The sequence below is a fragment of the Necator americanus genome, chromosome X (genome assembly GCF_031761385.1).
Source record: "Necator americanus strain Aroian chromosome X, whole genome shotgun sequence".
Taxonomy (NCBI): Eukaryota; Metazoa; Nematoda; class Chromadorea; order Rhabditida; family Ancylostomatidae; genus Necator; species Necator americanus.
Genome location: NC_087376.1, coordinates 2,753,052 through 2,775,727, shown reverse-complemented (window position 1 = coordinate 2,775,727; position 22,676 = coordinate 2,753,052). Strand labels below are relative to the sequence as shown.

General features: G+C 41.1%; 1 protein-coding gene across 3 annotated transcripts; it reads right to left on the bottom strand.

The window, feature by feature from the left end:
• Positions 1–561: 561 nt before the first annotated feature.
• On the bottom strand, positions 562–21,995 carry RB195_021324 (uncharacterized protein; the record flags this gene model as incomplete). 3 transcript variants are annotated; one of them, XM_064207998.1, is made up of 34 exons in its annotated part: positions 562–651; positions 736–838; positions 1,060–1,174; positions 1,238–1,343; positions 1,393–1,515; positions 1,628–1,753; positions 2,240–2,423; positions 2,805–2,956; positions 3,037–3,139; positions 3,200–3,290; positions 3,366–3,426; positions 4,030–4,135; positions 9,738–9,752; positions 11,494–11,604; positions 11,663–11,742; positions 11,818–11,964; positions 12,039–12,140; positions 12,190–12,338; positions 12,392–12,623; positions 12,682–12,919; positions 12,975–13,050; positions 13,104–13,233; positions 14,067–14,136; positions 14,922–15,001; positions 15,058–15,144; positions 19,072–19,187; positions 19,252–19,372; positions 19,428–19,646; positions 19,871–20,020; positions 20,108–20,230; positions 20,298–20,381; positions 20,454–20,934; positions 20,991–21,100; positions 21,984–21,995. In XM_064207998.1, the coding sequence occupies 34 exons, from the start codon at positions 21,993–21,995 to the stop codon at positions 562–564; spliced, it is 4,293 nt and encodes a 1,430-aa protein (XP_064063877.1). The 3 variants fall into 3 exon arrangements, with proteins under 3 accessions (XP_064063877.1, XP_064063879.1, XP_064063878.1); XM_064207996.1 differs by lacking the exons at positions 562–651; positions 736–838; positions 1,060–1,174; ... (8 more) ...; positions 4,030–4,135; positions 9,738–9,752 and having other exon boundaries at positions 11,490–11,604; XM_064207997.1 differs by lacking the exons at positions 9,738–9,752; positions 11,494–11,604; positions 11,663–11,742; ... (17 more) ...; positions 20,991–21,100; positions 21,984–21,995 and adding an exon at positions 5,932–6,047.
• Positions 21,996–22,676: the final 681 nt, after the last annotated feature.

Below are 22,676 nucleotides of genomic sequence, written 5' to 3'. Positions count from 1 at the left end.
AATATATTTCATTTCTATTATAAAAGTACTCGAATAGGATTTCGATTAGAGTTCATTTACATTAAAAATAAAGATTAATATCATTTCTGCACTGTCATCCTTGACATTCCATCTGGTTTTAGTCGGAATTGCATTTGTTTTCCTTGCGATAATCTCTCCATGTGTCATTGGGATGTGTACTGTAATCCCGTCGTTCTTCCTGCGACCCACACTGGCATTTTCCTTCCCTTCCTTCTTTCTTCTGTTTCTCTTCGTCCTCCGTTATCCTACCATTTTGCGTTTCCAGACGTTACACGTGCTTTCAAATTTCTAAGAGCTGACGGTAATGAAATGGCAATAAAATCGATTTATTGATTTCAATCAGTGCTTAAAAAAGTACGAAACATGTTATTATGTCTTTTAAGATTAAAAAATATAAATAAATCACTGGCGAATAGACTTACGTATTTACATGTTGGAATGTACATACAAGAGAAGTTAGACGATTTCCGGTGTTTTTAGTGAGCAATTTTTGAAATTCCACTGACATACCGCAATCACTAGTGACCACTACCATACCAGTTAGAATAAAAAGAGATAGCCGAAAATGAAGATTATTGCAAAAACGCTCATTGCAAGAGCGTGGACGGCGACAAAAGCAGCAGTCCAGTCCTGGAATGCATTCGGTTTTAGAGAGACGTCTGGGTGGCCCACCACCAAACTTACGGTGTTTTCAGACTGTTAGCACACACCTACCTTTTGGTAATTACCACCAGCAGATGCTTTTTCATTATCCTCCTCATCGTCCGTAGCATGAGTTTGCAATACACATAAGAATCGATTGACAAATGATGACAGCCTGTAACATCGATATGATGAAACGTGAAACCCTCATACAGGGACATCTACGTGCACTTTATTCAACATTTGAAAATTCATAGGTGAAATTAATGAAAGAACGGGGACGAAAACATTCTGCTAAGAGCACCACTTATTTCCTACTAGTTCCCCAATCGCAGGGAGTTTACTTAGAAAAACTTCTCTCTGCTCAACAGACTACAGAACTTTTATTCAACTCACTGAATTAGTTGACCCCACGGTGGAAGTTCACGTCGAATTCTTGTGCAAGCCCATAGGAAAATCGATGCAGCCAGTGAAAATCCATTCAAAGTGACAGAGAATTCCAGAAATCTTACTAAATCCCGCAGAGTACATCACAAGATAGAACATCATAAAAGTTGTAGAACGTAAAACTAACATAGCTTCGGTGTGGCAGCAGCGCTTCCAAGATGTGGAGAAATTCTGTTCGAGAAGAGTATGAACGTTAGGAATTGTAGAGCCAAAATGAAAAATTTGGCACAAATCTGAATGATTTTACTTCTCATCTAACACTTAATTGATGCTAAACAGTACCTGTATTTTTATTGAACCCAGGAATGGTGTGAGCAGAAACAAAAGAGCACAGACCATCAGCGGGACAGTTAGTTCAATTCGAACTGATGACGATGCACGTTGTAGATTCAAACAGAATCCAAGCTGAAGCAAGCGATACGAGAAACCTGCATCTCTAATCAAGATGTCGTCGTCTCCGTAATGAACCCTCTCCTCTGATTTACCAAAAAAAAGGCCAATTGCACTAACTACTAACCTGTGCAACTTGTGCAGGATCTTCTAAAGTCTGTGGAACAGTTCCAGACACTTTCCAACCGTAGTCACGGAAGTATTTTGGGTCAGTGAATATTGGAAGACCAGAGGCATCGAATTCTATGATATCCTGAAGAAATGGATAGGATGACAATAAATAATCCGCGAAAATTCTTGAAGTCAGCATATAAGGAATCTGAGGTGGTAAGGGAATCCGCGTTATGGGCTAGCCCTAATCGTAAAAAAAAAACCGCATGATAACGGTGTTTGTTCCTACGAGCTACGTTAGAACGCACCCCTATGTACACATTCCACTGCCTTCAGTAGCCTATCCATTGGTTTTACTTGAATAGCCTTGTGCAAAAACATTACTGATCTTCGACTGCTCGCACTTGGATCTTCGACCGAGCAGAAGGGTGGCGCATTGCAATTTGCAATTTTCGTAGGAAAGAATGCAGTCTGTCACACCGTTTTTTTAAACGATGCTTAGAGAGAAATGAGCGGAACCACCTCGGATCCGTTAGTCTACAACGCCATATTTAGCTTTTGTCGCAGATTCCCTCAATACATCAGATTCGTAACATGCTGCCTTTAAATGAAAAAAAAAACGACCAACAGGATTAGTTTGCGGTTCAAGAGTGAAGCAACATTTGTAGACATCATCCGGATAGTTCTCAAAGTCGGAATCATCGCAGAAGGATCGTAAAGAGAAGGCCAATACAGCAGAGACGTTTCCAGAGTACGTAGCTTCCACTCGCCTCATCTCAAACGCATCTCCATTCTTCAAATGTGTGTCGTAGCTAGAATCAGAGCGAGTGAATGAGTGCAACATTAACTCATAATAAGTGCGAAAGAATCAATATTAGCTAATTATAATACAAGTTTCGCTCTTAATTACCGCACTTGTCTTAACACTTTAAAGAGAAAGCGAATTTTCACGTTTGACCTTGGCTTTGTGGACTATCAGTGGTAATAAATTGAAGGAAGAGTTGTACTTCTACGCCTACATAAGGTAAAATATTATGCCAAGATATGTTAGTTTTCGAAAAGTAAATTATTGACACCCTACACATTTCTAAAAGAAATTGCATCTAGACGCGTGATTCACTAACAGGCCACACGTTCCACCGGTGGTCAAAAACTCGTGATTCACCTAAGCGCTAGTTAATGTGTTAACCTACTTCTGTGCAATAAATAACGGTATCCAGACATGGTTTAGACTTTGAACTTGAAGCTTTTCCATTTTCCACGTATCACGGCTCCACTGCAGTCGATCATCCATCCATGAAAGTTCCATGTAACCATGGATAGCAATGTCCTTGAGGAACTCGTTCTATAAATTTGTAATCATTTAAAGTGAAATATTCAAATGAGACAAATGAGTTGTAAATTATATAAGACGGTGAAGCTAACCAATTCAAAATGCTGCAGCGTTATTTGGTTGAATTTGATGTTAACAGGTTGTCGGCTTAAGTAGTTTGGAGGTACGGATGCAATCGGATGAGGAATGCTGAGCCTGTAAGAATTCTCTCTGGAAATTTTTTGTATACGATGAATAGAAATCCAATAGAAGTACTTTTTCATTCGCTTTGCAGATTCTCCGGCCAAATAATAGTAGAGACATTGTTCTAGTGATGCGAATTCGTGTGCTCGAAGATTCTCCACACCTTGATAGTTCTATTTTTCTTTTTGTGTTGAATAGAAGGAAAATTTTCATCTAATACTAAAAATAATCAACACACTGGTTAAATTTTGCAGCATATATTGACACGGATCCAGCTCATCTGACGATGTTGCCCGAGCCTGAAAACCACAACATTATTCCTCTCCAATACAAATTCGTTAATCATGTACATAGATGACTTTACATCATAATTGTGAGCGTAGGAAAACTTAGTGATATCTTAATTATACAAAAAAAGATCCATTACATGGGTAGATATCTCTATATTCTTTCTAGGAAGTCGATGAGACTCCAACTAATCATGACTGTAGTGGAATTACATAACTAACGTAACTCAATGTCAAATCGTTCGTAACCGTCATTTCAGCACCACCGTGACTACTTCCCAAAACGAATGTACAAGAAATATTCTTCAGAATGGAGAGACACATGTACATCTGAGGACAAGAAAAAATGAATAACCTTTGTAAGACTGAATCTACGCACAAAAAGAAACCCTACTTTTTTGCGTTTATTTATCTAAGGGTCAAAAAATAGGATCTGACAAATTCGGCTTCTGCAAATACCGTTCTCGTATTACATGAAGGATTAAAGAGAAATAATATAGTTTGTCCTGAACATACAAAATGTTAAGCTTTAACCAAAAATCGTGGTGTGATCTGTAGCATCATAAAACTTCTCATTCAATGCGCAAGCATGGACAATCACTTTTAAAATCTGACCTGAAATAACGCAGTTGGTGGATTGAGAATCTGCGGTCCCTTGATTTGATCAGGCCGGATGGCGATTATTAGTGGAAGCACAATGCATAAAGCCGACCATAGCATCCTGTAAGAACAATTAGATTCACAACTGGTTTTTGACTTATACATCGGGCTATTGTCGCTAGGGAGTAACGTAATGCAGATAGTCAAGGACTTGAAGTGAAAAGCTGAATGAAAAACACTGAGGAATTCTCAAGAATAAATTACAATTTCCATGGAAAAGAGAAATTTGATAAAATCTCACACAGAAAAACTAAGTTAGTAATTATCTACGATTTGCTAATAACTAGTTATCAAAGCAAATCGTAGGTGAAAGCAGATAAACGAAAAAATGCACGAGTTCTAAGATCCTCAGAGTTCGAAACTCTTGAAGAGCAACTGGCTGGGAATTGCTTCGAAGTGTTTCGAAAACTTATAACTAAACAACCTCAACATTTAGACGAATACTCTAGCTGCATAAGCTTAACACTGCCACCATATATAAAAACTGGATATCCCCCAAAGGGACGATGGCTGGGACGGGAGGAGCAATGGCGAAGGAGGAGGAGCCACTATGATTTCCCTACCTTAGCTAGCGGCTGGTTTTAAATCTCTGATCAAAGCTACGTATTACAACACGAACACGTTTCCTTTGGATGTTGGTGACGCTACATTTAGCCGGATAGTCCTCTGCATATCCAAAAAGATTCATCACCTAACTTGAGAGCTGTTATGTTTACAACAGGAACGAACACAGACATTGTAGCGGATCAAAAGGAGATTTGATCAAGAAATCGAAAGAAAAAGGTTCTTCATCAAGGAGAGGACTACGCGACTAGTGCAACTTCACGCAGAAAACATAAATGGGGCTGATAACTGGACACGAAATTTGAGTTGATACAGAGGAAAATTCAATTATTCCACGCATTTTGAAAGATATACAACTACATTGGCGCGTCTTAAATTAACCAGGCTCGTCAACAGCTTCTCGTAAGCCTACAAGACATGGCGCAGACTGGCCGAGAGCCGAGTGAACAGGTCCATCCGTTGTTGACACTTATATCCATGCGTTAAGATACACAATGGTTCCGCCTGGTTCTTTCAAAAGGAAGCGAGAATCTAGACCAGACTTATTTCACACAGTTTTCCGTAGCCTTAAATTCTATGCGCTGCAGCAGATCTCTCAGACACACTTGATCTTGGGTCTCTTTTTTTTTTGAAATGCAGATGAAGAAAGTGCAAATCGTCTCGCTCTACAAGCCAATTGAATTGTGAGCGCTAATTAGCGAAAGTTTTCCTTCCACATTACGCAAGGGACAAGTTTGATTAGTTTAGCAGGATTCTTGGCCCATGCTTAAGGGTGAAAAGACACCAAGCATTTCCGTTCGATTTCGAAGACAACATCCAAACCTGGAAGCTAACAACCAAAAAACTAACGGATTACTAACTCGCATTCTTCAAATTTAGCAGCGTATTTGAATAGAAGACCTAGAACATATAAATAACCACATCAATGCAGTCTTGGCAACACAGAAAACTTTTCAAAAGTTGTTTTCAGAGTTGCAAAACCAAACACTAATTTGGAATTAATGAAGGATTAATGGATCATGGCTGTTTGCTTCACCAAAGATATATGGTGATCAAGAACTGCTCAGCTGCGAATCTAGTCCAAAGTCTGCATGTTTGAAAATCTTTAGGATATCTCATCTCGAAATTTAGAACCAAAACATCGATCCTTGGAAATACCAAGCAAAGTATGCAATGTTCAAACAAGGTATTGACAGAGACGTTCAGCCAGCTTTGGGTTGGAAAACTAAGCATCCGGAACTGATGACCGGCCGAAACGCTTTAACAGATTGCAATATCCTTCAAAACACAAACCTATACGTAACAGAAATAATGGCTAATGGCTCACTGTGGGTAAGACATCGGAGTCCGGCAGAGTCTCCTCCACTGAGGTGATGCACGTTGACAACTTTTACACCTCCCTCTTGCATCAATCCGCTAATATTTATTTTAAGAAAGCAAAAGCTGTATGCAAAGAAAGATGCTTCTACTTTAAAAGGCACCATTACGATGCGTCGGATCCCACAGGAACACCGCTGCACATCGAAAGTTCATTTTTTGCTTATTGTTAACTACAGACAAATAGGTCTAGACTTGTACCAGGACCTCGCCGCGGTATTAGTTGTATGTCATCAAAACAGCTCTACCGCTGTTTCGCACTGTGAGAGACTCATTCAGCTCCTCAAGGTAGAATCAGCACGAATTTCCACTAAGCTTCAGACAAATTCTCTAAATTATTAACCAAACTGATGAACTTCTCTGTAAAATTTCATATACACATTAATTAAAATACTTGGAAGATTTTAAGAAGAAAAAACTAGTAACTTATCAAGACATGCAGGGAAATAATCACAGCGAGTTTTTTTGGCAAATGAAAACACAAACCACTCCATGATTCATTTTCCTTTATTCACTTCACAATCACAAAGGAATATAAAAAAAAACTTTAGGAAATTAAGGCAAACATCTGCACACGCATACGCACGTCAGTAATGTGTGGAGGTTTCGAAGAAGAAGAGCGTTGAAAACTACTCCCATATTAATGGAGGTGAAAAGTTCCCTATCGCAATCCCTTTCCTGTTTCATTTAACTGGTCAATAAAGAACGGGGCATGTATAATCATGTATCAATTAATCAACTCTATCATCCATGAATAATCCATGTACAGTTTAACTTTTAAATTTAGTTTTTTATACGTTGAACCGAAACGTTACATAGACTGCTAACAGGCTATTCACTGTTACAGGTTTGCTCCATACACCGTACTAAAAAGAAAAGAATTTTGAGAAATGCATATCAAAGGGACAGGGAAAAGAGGAGGAACAGTGTGGTGAAACGATTCGATTCCGATACGACCCTAGCCCTATGCTTGACCTCAATAATGATGCGCGAATCTCATATTGCGAGTTAAATGCCTCAACTTGTGAGGGAGAACGCTTTTCAGCCGTGAAACGTCTCACATCTTTCGAACATCTGACCGTTCACATCCGACGAAGGTTAATGAGGCTTCGCCACGAATCACCACCAAACATTGATGAAGAACTGGATCCCAAAATACCTACTAATTTACATGCAACAAATTATTCAAGGTTTTGTGGCGATTAAGGGGAGCGTGGTGAGCGACAAGATAGCGGCAAACGATGGACCGGCTTTTCGTTCGCCGTGTGATCCATAATGGCTGACTGAACCCTACGATCGGGTGCTACTACGCCCTATGGCTATCTCACTACTAAACGATTCAAGGGGTCGTTGGCAGTGGTGAACACCCCAACCTCTTTCTCCACACCATACTACAGCACATATCACGCACGAATGATGCCAAACCAATCGTTGCGCTTAATCAACGGGTTCTTCAGCGAAAAACTCAATCTGAGATCTGAGATCACATGGACACATCAACGAACATGCGAGTCGGCGAATATGAATTTCAGTTCATGCCGCAGGTTTGATGCTTGTTAATGGAGTATCTTATTTGATGACAGCAAATGGAATGAAGACGCGGATAAGCGCGAGTGCAAACAGCAGGAGAAACTAGTACGTACGTCGTAACACACGTGAAGCAGTAGCTCGATCGTGCAGCCCTCTTAAATTACCTAAGCAAACCAGCGTTCGATGAATTCCATGCTGTAAATTTGCTTCGTATATTACAGCAGCAACTTATCGAGATATAAAATTTTGTAATTAAAACTGTGAGAGAGATTTTGGTGATTAATTCGACGAAAAGGAACTTCCTTCACTCGTCATCTGCCTTCTGGTACGCAAATTCTGCACAAAAGAAAGCGCACTCATCTTTTTGTGTGCAGCCACAAAACGAAACATTGGCGCATAGCCGGACACCTGTATTTTCTACTCACACATAATCACGACAAGGAAATTCTCTCCAAAACCAATTCAATTGAATTCAGTCGAATTCATCGATTCTTCGTGCTTTATTTCCTAATGTTTCTTCGTAGATATCCAAACTGACAAGAGGCTGCCGTAAGGTGGTTTTGTACATGCAATTTGCAACTATCAGTATATACCCACTCCACTTCTGGCGTTATTTCTGCTCGTGTTTCTTTGGAATCCGTACAACGGACAAACGCAGCATTTATTACTCTTCCAAGAATAATTAAATTTGAGCATTCGTTAGTTATAATTACTTAGAATTACGTCCATAGAAGAGATCATCTCAGCAGGATGCTTCTGTAAAAGTCGGCAGAATTGATCCATAATCAAATGCAAAGCCGTTTAAATGCATCACCACACGAATCTGAGGTTTCGGGCGTTCTGGTGCACTAATTTCTACAAGGAGTTCGACTGGAGCGCGCCAGCCTTGTGCAAGCGCCGCATCTTCCGGGCCGTTTTTTCACGGCAATTAGGAAGAAATGGATGGAATCACCCCCTCTCCATAATCTACTATCCTGTATACGAATGTTCCACTTGAAATCCGTACCACATCAGATTCGAGGGATAAAGTTAAAGGATAAAGTTTCTGGCGTTAATCAATCCGCTTGGGATGCGCCCCCACGTTCACTTCAATTCAGAATCGTTTGAGGTTTACGAACGTGTATCTGGCCGATACAATGACTTGCGGTGGTTAGCCGATGTGTCAAGTCAGTGCTTTTATCCTCCCAGACAAGTCTGGTACCAATTTATCGACCCCAGAGGGATGAAAGGCCTGGTGAGCACTAGGGCGGATTCGAACCTCCGATCGATCGTGCAGGAAGCGGAACCTCTAACCGCTACACCACACCCGCCCCTCGAGGGATGATGCCTTTAAATGTGTGCCTATCCCTTCTGTTACGATCTGGATCGCTTAGTTTTTCGACACATCGTTTTCACGCTAATTACTAACAGGAAATCCACAACTGATAACGTCGCAGCGCTAGTCAAGTCACGATGTCAGCACCTCTTTTGTCTGAGGCAAATGATGTGACGCAACCCAAACGTTTTCCCCGCTAGGCTTGTCTCTGCTGTGTATCACACGACCCTAATTCTGTCAAATGTACAGTCAGCGATGAAAATCTTGAAGTGAAAGACGATGCAACTACGACCGCACAAAGGTTCGGGCAAAAAGGAGTGATCATCAAGCAGACGAAAAATTGCTGCCCCAAACGTGGTCTAAAACGGCGCCTATGGAAAGGAAAGATGTTCTATAAATTTGCGAGAGCATCCCACAACCAAAAAGTCGTTGCGAACGGCAGAACCCAGGAATTTTTTGAATTTTTGCGTTAGGCATTAGGCTAATTATAGCCGCGTCAAAACGACATGAAGTGCGGTGCAGTTGCGTAAGCGACTGCGCTCGAAGTGACACTGGTGCAATAGCGGTTGGAACTGGGTGGGTCCGTCGCGAACTATAGCGAATAGTGATTCTAGCAAGGGTCCCACCACTATCCCAACCGCTACGCCAAACGGCACCAATTCGAGCGCAGCCGCTTACCTAACTGAGCCGTGCTTCCCTTCATTTTGACTCTACTATACATCTCAAGAATTGATTTACATGCAAAGGACAATCCAGTGGAATCCTATCTTCACTATTTTTCCTCGAATATAAAATAAATTATGCAAATTATCTCTCATAGAACAGTGTGGTACACTAGATGCTAAATTTGTTAACAATAGGTGAAAAAAGAACTCACAGTGATCGAAAAGTTCTTCATCGGTCTCATCCTGCGGGAAGATTGAGCAGAAGTAGGAGCTGAAACGAAAAAGGACTCTATATGGAAATATTCGCCTGTAATATGAAACAATTCAACCGTTGACATACACACTAAATTTATAGGGAATGGTGCCAGAGTAACACCTTGAAAATGAAACTAACTATAACTAACAGGTAGTAACATTTTATTCGATAGAAATATGAAATAAATGCACAACCAATAGCAAATACGAGAATAAAGGAGAGAATAATGGGATAACATAGAATATATAGCTATGCAATAACACAACGAATTAGGACAAAAACAAGAATAAAGATGTAGAACAACACGTCAACAACTTAGCCCTGGATCAAAAGAAGTAGCTATGGGATATGTGTTTCTCATACCGACACCCACATTAAGAAAGGTGCGAGACGAGCACGAAGTGACAAGCTGTAACCAACGCTTTTATAACCGCTCCTTGCTCTCCAGGATCTCTCCAGCTCCACCGTAGCCCATTGCCTGCGACTTTCGCGTTACACCGCAGTAGAGAAGTGAGAAAAAAAAATCTGGGAAATTTAGGAAAGAATACTTTTCAAACCAATTCTTTCTTCTGTTCTCATGAAATTGACGATGTTGGGATTTTTTCACGAACAGATAGGAGTAAACTTGTAGTCAACGACTACGGGGCGCGATCACGCTTAATTCCCTCTAGTAATCCAGAGCGGCCATGTAGAATTCCGTCTCCCCGACGATGCAGGTTATTACGGTAGATGAAAGCAAGGAATCCGCATTGCGTCTGCGATTGTACGTGTCTGACAGCTTCTGCTGGTATTCGAGTTATATCATGTGGATGTTTTGGAAATCATCCGAGGCTCACTCAGACGCCTCTTTCTAGGCTACTTGAAGGAATTCGACGCCATTTCGCATTCATACTCGTGAGCTGCACCCTTAACACTACCTCTTAGTGGAGAGATCACAACATCGTCAACTGCATGGTTCACTTTCTAAATGCAAATAAATGTACAATTAGTTCTAATCAAGACGCATCACTAGTGTTACGGTATCCCATCCTCCAAAGAAGGTGGTTTCAGGAAGGTTATCAATGGATTTTGTGCAGGTTACAGTCCCAGCTATCAATTCTACAAATCCTCTAAAGTACAACAACGACTGTGATTATTGTGATTAACATCATCAATGTTAATCTGAGCTGCTGGGCTTAGCAGCCACTGCATGTGTGTGGGAGCCAGTTTCCACCTGTGGAAGAAGACAGTCAACAGAGTAGCAGAAGCAAGCACTGATCTGAATGATCCGCAACCAAATTTTCAAGAACATTCGTTATTGATTATGAGAAAGTTCTCGGAAATTCCACTTGCTCAAGTGTGAGACAAAATCATGTTTCGTTCATGCTCCTTACCATTATCCTCTTTTTTGTCAAATCCTCAGGAGGCCTATTATAGCTGCAAAACAGATTTTGCCACTATTTGCGACTCTGGAATTTTGTTGGAAATCTCCAAACTAGTCTATTGTAGCCTTATCAAATGACTTCACCCCCTTTGCCACGATTTCTATTCAATTATCTCGCATAGTGACCCTACAAACTACGACGTGCGCAGCGGGATACCAGGAAGTGAATAGAGATTACAGTATCTCTGGCAACAGCTTTATACTTCACACTTGATTAGCACCCTGCTTATGGCGTAGTGAGAAACATGGGATCACCAGTAGCTACTTGAATAATTCGATCCATTCCTACCCCACAAATAGTTTGTTCATCTCTTCGGACGAGCGGTCGAATTGCAGCAACATCAGATTTTCTTCAAGCTCGTTTTGCTTCTTCTGGAAGGAGGCTTGCAGATGTTCCCATCTAAAACAATTTATCATCAGCCATGGCGAATCTTTTAACAGCACTGCCATTTCCTCACCTCTCCTTAATCGAGTCACGCCTGCGGACAACCTCGTCTTTGTCATAATGACCACCATCAATAAGCTGGTGTGCAAATAGCTGAACATTCATTATATATATATATATATATATATATATATATAACAGAAAGAAAAGGAATTTCACATCACGTACCATCAATCCGTTTATTTTTTCCTGTTGATTATGGATCGCATTACTAAGCTCTTCGTACTTACTGACTAAGGATATCATATTTTCAACAGCAACATTGACGTTCACGTCAGCAATGGAGGCTTGGTGAGCTGTTAGCCATGAATCAGCCTACAGTAATAGGAGTAATACTCACATACGAGTGGAGTGAAGACGAAATAGTAAGCAACAACAAGAGAACACACAGTGACAAAATTAGCTTCGAAGAGGATAAAATCCAGTCTCTGTTCGAGTTTGCGGTTGCGAGCCACCCATATCTCATCAAGGAGTTTCCAAGCAGCATCCACCTGGATATGAACTCCATACGCTTAGCCACAGCCTATTAGTTCATCTTACATTGTTCAAGTAGATTGAAATATGTTCACTAGCATAGTGGTTGTTTGTTACAAGACGTTTTCCGAACTGCTCCAAAGTATGGACAATACTAATGTGAGAGAACATCTTTGTACGGCTCTCCCGATGTCTATCAAGAAGTTTTTCGGCTCCTACAAATAAATAGTTCTTCACTCTGGAAAAAAAAATGGAATGAAACACTCACCAACAACATCATTTGCCAACTCTTGACTACTTACGACGTTCATCATTGTAGAAATATATTGCATAAGATCATGATACTCGGCCATAAACTGCTGATACTCATATGAGCTAATGAGTTTAGCTTTGCGACAGCTCGCCTTGGTAGTGATCTTCTCCAACTGCTCATTGAATTTCCTATTCAATTCAGTGATGTAGCCAGCCTCCTCCGGGTGGCTGAGAGAGAGTCGGTTTGCCTGAAGAAGGAAAAGAGCATCCTCCACGGCATCCATCACTTTTAACAAGTAATACTACCTCTTCTTCGAAACTCTTTACTTTTTCACCGAGACCGGCCAAGAACATCTCGAGGCTATCGTGTTTGCGAAGCAATGTCTGTACCGATTTAAGGTCATAGCCCAGATCTTCCAAACTGAGATGCTCTTCCTTTCGATGAAGTTCATTTTCGACTGATTCCATCTTACGTCGGAGGCGTTGAACTTCAGAACAGTGGAAACTCTCTCGTTGCTCTGACAGTTTTTCGAGAGACTGCCATCTGAATAAGACGCGATTCGAAGAAATAGGAGCGAAAAATAAGTTCAGTGCCATACCTAACGTTTAGATCCTTAATATGTTCGCGAATGTGCTTAGCTGCTTTAGTTTTTCCGACAGACGAAAGCGCAGCAGCTATAATTTCAAAATATAACACACTGCTCACAAAAATACTCGGATAAACTTGCCAATTTTGTTCATCTCCTTCATACGAATCTCGTTGGCATTAAGATTACCCTCGAAAACGCCAAGATTTCTCGATAGCGCCTCCAAATTCTTCAAATTAGTACCGATTTTTCTCTCCGCAACGACAGTTTTCTAAACACAAAACGGCTTCCTTATACTACCTACAGCAAACTGAGTGAATGTTTGTAAATTGCCACAAAAAGTATTATGATAAAGCTCTTAATCGTCTAGCTACTGAAGTAGAGAGTAGTCCAAACAGTGCTGACATATACAAAATTCTATTGCCTCAGGCGAACTGACTCTACGTTTGGTTCCCTTTGAAGACATAAAATATTAAAAAAGAACCCAGTAACCTCTTCTTCTTGTATATCTGAATCTCTTCATATAGAGCATAGATCCGATAGTCAGAGCCGGTGCTCTGACCCCTTCACTTTTTGACGGTTGGCGAAAAGACCCCCTCAATTTTGGACGACTTTCGAAGGGACTTCTTCAATTCTGAACTTTTGAACGAAGGGACCACCTGAGCTGCACCCGATTAGCTAGATCCCCTTCAACTGATGAGGGTCCGGCTTCTCCCAATCACACTTATGATATAGAGTCACAGGAAATAAAAGCTACTCTCGATGACATATTTCAATCTTCCTCCCACAAAATGTATGAAAATGGAAGTGTTAAACACTGAGTATTTCTGCCCAAGAGGAGACGTCCGTTGAACCCGTTCAACGCTACTGCGGCTGGTCACTCGCTTAATTGTGAAAACGTTCTGCAAGCAACAACACATGGTGGATCCATGTTGAGTTTGGGATTATCTGCGTGTGATTGAGAGTGCGTTTTGCACAAACCACGATGTTGCAACACAAATCGAAATTTCTTACCCGACTGCATACTCTCCACAACTAACGTAGCCACAAGCATGAGTTTCGAGAATATTTACGAACAAAATATGAGAGCAATGAAGGTCCCACCTGGATCGATTCAGCCAGAGCGTTCGCGTCTCTGAGAACTTTAAAACGTTTGCATGCCTCTTCCAATTTCCTACAATAATATTATTTTCAATATAGGCATACAGTACTGTGAGCATCTGAAACAACTCCCTATTTGGAGAGGTCAACACTTTTTCGTTTTTTCGTCTCTTTCTCAGGGTGTTTTTTCAAGAACAACATAATGAGACCCAAATAGCATTCTGTAGGCATTAGAGAACAAACTCCCACTCTAAAACTTTAGAAGATACTGCTTTGCGAGCCAGTGCGTCAACATTACAACGAAAACCATCTGACGGACCAAGGAACGTCATAACGCTTTCAAATTTAACACAGTAACAGCATCGAACGAAGATTATCCACTGGAACACTCCGCTGCATTTGGGCATTTGGATTTCGATCGAGGTGTAAGAAGAGCCAATAGAGAGAGAATAAGAAATTTTGTAATAGAAAATTCAACAGCATAACTGTGCGTCGGACCGATATTATTACATGCTACGGAACATCCTGCAATACAGATTCGATGTACTTGAAGGTCGAGGATATGTGTTATTAGCAGTTCATTTCTTCGTTCATTTTAAATTCGGCGAGAAATGTTACGCCGTTATGAACGTGATGACCCGCAAAATAATGGACAACCTCTTTCAACGACTTCAGCATTGCATCATCGAGAACGGCCGCCATTTGCGTGAGGCTATATTTGAAAGCGTGAAAAACGCATAATATGTCCTTCTTTCGAAAAGAAAAAATCCTTTAAGTTACTTTATTCTGTTTGTTTTTTATTGCCCCTCCAAACGAGGGAGTTATTTCTGCCATACCTCGCAGTATCTAACATCCCACCTCAAACGAAGTTCTCCAAGTACCACGACTCTTCTGTACAAATTCTCGAGACGTTTCTGCCTTCCGTAGATATGTTTGATCTAAAGCACAACATAATTTTCATGCGGCAAAATAGTATTAACACCACTCCACCAACCCGCTGCTCACGTACAATCGCTGGTGCAGGCTGAATGCGCCTTACGCAATCACGTGGCACAAATGAGTGATAGTTATCAATCACAACCTGAAAAGGAAACAGAAAACTTTGCAACAACTCTACTATGGCTTCAGAGTTGGTTAAGAATCCAATTGTTCATCAAGGATACAAGTCCATGCTGAATGTAGCATTTTTACTGTAAAAATAGTACAGAGAAAAATAATACATAGTAGGTATTGCGGTCCTTCAACGACCTGAAACTTTGAATCTTTGAAACTTCTGCAATGAAGATTGGGATGAGTTCTTGTCTTCGATTTGTTAAATCTGACCACAGGCTCGCTCGCCCTCCTGTTCTGTTTCCCGCTAACTGCGCTCATTTTGGGCCTACGAAGCATTAAAGCTCCAAAATCATGTGTCGTAACAGGAAGGACACCAGCGGTAAAAAAGGGGACAGAAAATCACATGTTCGAAGCTTTTTCATTACCCTTTAAAGTTTTTGTACGCTCTCCAGGCTGCTCGATTAGTCCAGTCCACCTCTTTAGTCACATACATCTTCGGATCTAGGTATACATAACTAGCATATGTGATGCCTTCTGAGTAAGTCAATCAATACATCAAATCTATTTGTTTCTCATGATCTTTATCTTCTTACAGGTGATGACCAATGTTCGACGCTCTGAATTACTTGACTTTGTCGGTGGGCTGATATTATCGTCTGACGCGATTGCCTGCGTCTTCGTCAAGGTGTGTCGTCCTTACAATCAAGCCTCTACATCACCGTAGACGGTGCTGTCCAAGTCTCTGATTCGTACTTCATAATGAGCGAATTGCGGATAGGTAGATTCGCAGCATTAGTTCCTTGGTGATGGGGTCTACTACAGGCATCTCGTCAAGGAGCTAAATGCAGGATGTGCCTTAGCGCATCTTTGCTGGATCTCTCCCGCAGCTGGTGTTGTTCTCCAGCATACAGCATAGGTAACAGAACTCGTCGATCAGTTCAGTCGGTTGCACTTCCATTAAGGAATTACGGCGCTCTCGTTAAGGGTCTAGAGGAGACCCATGTTTGCTTACACTTACTTGTCAGGCTGCATTTAGCTCCGACACAACGCTGACAACATGTTGAAGATTCATTCTACTTTCCGCGAATGTAAGAACCTCGTCGGGCTACTCGATATCGGTCGAGGGTCTATCCTGATAGTCCATCGCCGCAAAGCGCATTGAAAAGACGGTCTCAAAAAGGAGAGTCAAAACCGGCTTCAAATTCGCCACATGAATTTGACGATGCCTCTACGAGACAGGTATTCTTTCTTCGGTGCATCTTGAACGGATGAATTTGAAGTGAACGATTGAACGAATCTACGTCTTCTCACAAATCCCAGACGGAATGAGAGATTTCAGCATTTCTGCGTTAATTCCATCATCTCCACCACATCTTTCATTTTTCATCTTTGGATACAGATGGTTCCTCGTTAATCGCATATTTAAGTAAATCAACGCACTCGAGTTCAGTAGTTGATGACTTTTGGTGTTTCAGTAAGGCGACAAAAGAATGCCTTCACATTGGTAGGGTTCTTTCACCGACAGCCACTTCATTGACAATGTTGAGGACCCAAGAACACCTTTTCGTCTTGTCGTCATACTATTTCAGTAATGCATAAGCTTTCCGCGGATTTCTGCACTCCTTTTCAAGTCCTCTCGTTCTTGACGTTCATTCGTTTTCGAGATTCAACAGTCCTGCAGGTGGCACATACGTGGATCCTGCCTTCGCAAATGCAAAGGCTAACTTCTTCCTCAACATTAGAACCGAGAGCGTTTTCATTGCACTATCCTAGATGAAGGATGAAGGATAAAGTGTCTGGTGTTTACCAATCAATTTGGGATGCGTTCCACGTTTGCGTTTCCGTTTTTTTTTCACTTCAACTCAGAATCGTTGTTTATGAACGTGTGACATAGCAAAACCTCCTACCGACTGCGCTACACCGGCCACTGGATACACTTTGTAAAGGAATCTACAGCGCAACGGTCCTTTCTGATCTGCACTCAACATGAATCGACATACGTTCGCAGAATTTCGTTCTGCATTTTTCGTCTTGCAGACCTGCCATATCGATTTTCGGTTGAGCAGGAACTCCCCGGTTTCTCTTGTGAAACCACGTCAGGAGGTATTCGACCTGAAGTATGAGAGTTCTCGTCTTCCGTTTGCCCTTGCTTTTCGAGCGTAAAAAGGAGTTGAGTCTTGGCACTTAAGTTAAAGGCATCGGTGATTCTTCTTGAACGTGGCAGTTATGATGAGGTCCATCTCTTCGCACATGTCGACCGGATAGTTACCGTTCTCATTCCTATTGACGATGGTTTAGTTAATTATTGTACCTACCACCTTTCACTGGCTCCTCTGGGGACTCTGAAGAAAAGCCCGGAAAGGAGTCTTTTGGAATCCTCTGTATGAATGGTTTTAGTCCTCTCAAAAAACTCTCTAGTTCTAGTATACACTCTCTGTCTTAATTCCAAGTCTGTCACCGGTAGAAGTCATATCTTTAGACACTTGGATGCTGGGTTAACTCTGGCGCATCTATAGTGGATGTCTCTGCCGTAAATGAATAACAGCATAAGTTTCGAATACTGATATCATATTTCGACCATTTTATGATTGTGAAAACCCATTCAATCTTAAACTGAGACAAGGACGATGGGCGGCTTGCTCATCTCAGATGTTCCATCATTATGTGTGATAAGTTGCCCAGGATAGTCCACTGTGAAACCTTCCGACCATAGGTGCGATGGGGAGAAGCCGGACCTTCTTCAGGTGAAGGGGGTTTAGGTCATTGGGTACAGTTCAAGTGAAGGGGGTCCTTTCGCCAACAGTTCAAAAATGAAAGGGTAATTTCGCCAACCGTTTAAAAGTGAAGGAGGTCCCTTCCTGAACCGTCCAAAAGTGAAGGGGATCAGAGCACCGGCTTCGAATATCGCATCTTTGCTTCCGACAGCGACTTCAGTTGCTGTGTAGAAGATCTGAGAACACCTTTTCATCTGCATGACACTTTCCACTACGTGTGATCGCATTGAAGCTGACGACGGAATTTCCTGCTCATACAATGCTGTGTATTTAGATCAGGGGATGAAACGGAAAGACCATATAAAAAAGACCTACGATCAAGGTAGGATGGAGACTCGCTTAGCATACAAATGCAGTAATGATATGGTGAAAAAGAACGAGCCCCCGACTCAGCAGCCACCTCTTTAACTCTGCCGTTCTTCTCCTTTGGCCCATACATCAGGTATTTGGACAACAAGGAAATCAACAAGGAAATTCCGGTCAGTGCCATTCGCAATTGAAGAGTGAAATTTAAAGTTCTTTTCAACCGAACAGACATGAGCAATTGATGCTGGACAGGAAACGCAGCAGGTTGCTCGAAACAATGGCGAGAATTCTCTAAGAAGTATTTCACAATCCCTGAGGAAACGAAGTACAACAAAGATGAAACAGAATTCTGTAAATTATGAAATAAGCACTGAAAAAGTTGCAAGGGGTTATTCCAGGGAAGAGAATTCTAGGTGCAACTACGGAAAGTTTGTAATTATCTGCTTGATGGATCTGATTCTGATCAGCCTTGACTAAACCAAAATAAGAAGGTAATTCTCCACTAGTTGAACTATATTCGATTACATCGATAATCAATCAGGCTAAAGTTCTTAAGCTTTAAGGTTCAGCAGATTTCCGCTTCGTTACTTTGTTTTAACTTATCCTATGGATAAATTATCTAATAACTTCTCCAGGAACTTTTGATGAGGGGTACTTGAGGTCTCACTTCTGAAATATTTATTGCACAAGACACTGCTCTAACGTGAGTAGTACAGCGAAGTAAGGGTGACGTGGACTACTTATTTTATACAAAAGAAATGAGGCAATATACCAATGACGTTAGCCGTGCCAGAGTGTCAAGAAGCGCTCTCCACTTTTCGTTAGAGTGGAACCAAAGAAAAATAGAAGTGAGAAAAAGAGGATTGCAAAAATACCTTCATTGAAGTCCTGTTTTTGGCTTCAAGAAGCATAACGACATCCCCTCTCATCATTTGTATTTCTCCGTGAACATAATCTGCATTATCGTAGAGAACAAGGCTAACATCTTGACCTAAAGATGAAGAAATACAGACACAGCTCAGGAATAATACGTTTCCTCGCATCAAACTACTAACACAGCTGTCCCACATCTTGTTTCTGATCCTTGCAGTCTTCCGCTTCTCTCCTCAGGTAATCGATTTCTACTTTGAAGGCGTTGAGACTGGACATAATAGTTCGGAACTTTTTTCTCAATGCCTGGAAAAGAGATAGATAGGTTAATGACACACTGGTTATTAAACATAAAAATAACCTCAGTTGTTTCCTCATCTTCCCCATAATCAACCAAACCAACAGCTGGCTCCATTTCCGCCAACCACTCCTCAGCTTCGTTCACACCGTCAGTGTACTTTCGAGCACGTAAGAAAAACTCAAGATTCAGAAGGCGTTTCTCTGCATTCACTCTCAAATACACCCAATTTTCGCGGAGATGCGTCAAGTTCAAGCCAATTTCGTCACCAAATAACGGATTCTGAAGCAAATAGAAACACTGTCCATCTTCCAAACTGTTACGTTGACTCTTTAACGGAAACGGAGGGCCTGATATTTCCGTGATATTAAACGAGATTGATCACAGTCAGTCAGTATCAGTTCTACAGCGTACTCGCGACTGCAGAAGACGTCATAGCGTGTTACTTCTACTTACAAATCTGTTAAAAGATGAGATGTCATTAGTGGAAGTGAAGCACCACCCACCACGTTTACAGTATTTTTTGCCGTTTTCCACAATGTGCGAATGCGTTCCTCATGGCTGACTATCTCTGCGATAGAAACCTTCTGTTCCCGAAAGAGATTCTGTATCTCAGCGAGATCGAGTCCTCCATGAACCTCACTACAATCGAGAACCTGAAACAGCCCACCGCCACACACAATCAGCACCAAGCAATTAGTTGGTGATTATACGATGACTACAGCAACAAACGAAGTGCTCACATTTGACACCTGTTGCTTCCCAATTATCCACACTAGTTCATCCTTAATATTTTTTATCAGAATGCGGCCTTCAACAGCAAGGTGAAGCAATCGATTTCGTTGACAAATTTGCCTTCGAAGACTCTAAATCCCTCTGTCAACGAGAAATGCACTGATAAAAGAATTTCATGCTTATGCTCAAACAGCAGACCATAACTTTCATCCGCAGAGCATCCTGCTTAAGAATCATGATACGAGTCGCTAGATATACATTATTTGGAGGGAAAGTGTTCACCTTAAATATTTACAGGAAGCCTAATACACGACAGTCCAGCTCAGAATTAAAACAAAGAAAAACTGCGCTTACTGAATCTTTAACACCATCGACCAATTCGCAAAGAATTAGGTAGTCGTTTTCAATCTGTGCCAAATTCCTTTGCAGGTCCTGAGAGGACTCAAGATCTTTCCCGATATCTTCAGATCCTAACCAGTGTTCAATTTCTTCCACCCAGAATTCCAATTCTTCAATGTTACGGTAGTACTGCGCCTCATCTCTAGCTCCGGCAAGTCTTCCACCGTTCTTCTTGAGAGCAACGACGACTCTGTTCCACATATTATTTATAGTTTGCAAACGACGACGTACATCAAGCGCTTCCGAATTTCCGTTTGCGATAAGAAAGTCCCCAGCAACGTTCAAATGTTTGAGATTATTTGACTGAGTTTTAAGCTCCGTTCTTAAGCTTTTTTGTGTCTCAAGTCTTGCACGGATACTATTCAGACGGAGGTACGAACCATCCAACGCAATCTTTAGCTTTTCCTTGATCCATTTCTCCATATCATCGCAAGCACTAAGTTGGATGTTTGGTGACTTATATGTTATTTATTTTGCTATAAATGAGCTTACTGGTTAAATGATCGTTTCATGAAGTCATCGAGGTAGACGTGGGCGGGTCTATCAGATACATCCACAACCCTGCGACAGCCATCTTCTCCACTTGCGTCATTAGTATCAACCTGCAATAGCAACTACAAATGTATACGCATTCTTTGGTTATTTTCAGTTCCTAAGTGTGAGTGTGCGATGAAGAAGCAATTAGAGGACGGTGGAGATCAGAGCGGGCACATCTTCATTAAAGAGTAAAGAACAGAACCATGCAATATTTCGTCGTTCCCTGACAAAAAATTCAGGAAACCTTTTCTTTTAGTGTTACTAATCCCAACACAATGGGACGAAGTTTAAAAAATAAGGACTTAATCGATAGCTTGCAATTGCTCAGATCGAAAACGAGATTACACCTCAGGTGATAAACTATTTGAAAAGCATGATAATTATTATGAAGTGTTTATCTAATCGCAAAGGCCCATTCTTTGTTAGCACATTACTAGTTCTCTTATCCAAGGGAACAGAAGAAGAAGAAAAAAAAAACTAAGGATACACGAAAATGAAAAAAAAAACGTGCGCAGCCAGTTGGAGTTCATACAATCTCCAAGAACCGCAAAAATTTCTCTTATTTGTCGAACAAGTGTTAGACTTTTGAGGAGAATAGTAGTGAAATTGATTAGCATGAACATTGAATGCGTTCAAGAAACAATAGTAAGCTTTCAACCCTACTAGAGAACCTCCCAAGTGAACAGAGTAACGTGAATGCTTAGGTACTTATGTATATGGATCTAAGAAGAGAAACGTAAATTAACAGCCGACCGAACTGATTCTTTTTTCTAATCGATGAACTCTTATATCGGCTCTACTGCCCACTTTCAGAAAATTCGAGAACTCTTTGATCAGATGCGATCTCCGATAAATGGTAGATCATTGCAACAATCATCATGTTTGCGAACAACACTACTGTCTAAAAGAAATGCCCTCAAGCAATTGTGCAGAAAGTTTGCCACATACCTGCGTATTCATCTTCAACACGATTCAGCGAAATGAGTCTTCGTAGTCGGATACAATTTTCTCTCCTTGTCAGTGCTTGGATTTCACCGCGAATGAACGCTTCGCAGAGGTGCGCGACGCGCGTTCTGCAATAGAGCGTGTTCTGTCATCCCCCATTGTTTCTCCGAACAAAACCCAGTTTCTTTTTTTAAAAAGATTTGTGGCAAACGAGACGAAACTACTTCTGGAGAAAGAATCAATAGTTTCTTGAGTTAAATTAATGTGCCATAAGTACTCATTTCTCTGAACGGATTTCCAGGAACATGTGTCTATCGATGTCCGTTTTATTTTTTCAGTTACTAGAGAAATGACACTTTAAACACCACACTACGAATTACTGCACAATTTTAGTGATGATCAATATTAGTGATTCCCTCAAATAATGGCGTTAATACATCTAAAACAGTAAGGTCTTCCTTAAAAAAAGGGAGGGACCACCCAAACGCGCTCTTGTTTCTGAAAGTGAATAACTAAGTATGTCGGGGCCATAAACCTAAGCATGTCTTCGAGGATCTATGACATGAAGACTAAAGCTTCTACGAAAAAAAAAAAACAAAGATAGAGCCTCCAGAAACGAGAGCACGGTCCATCTGCTTAACGAAAATCATCACACTTCTCGCCCAGTAAATACGAGGATGTTCAACGGCAACTAAC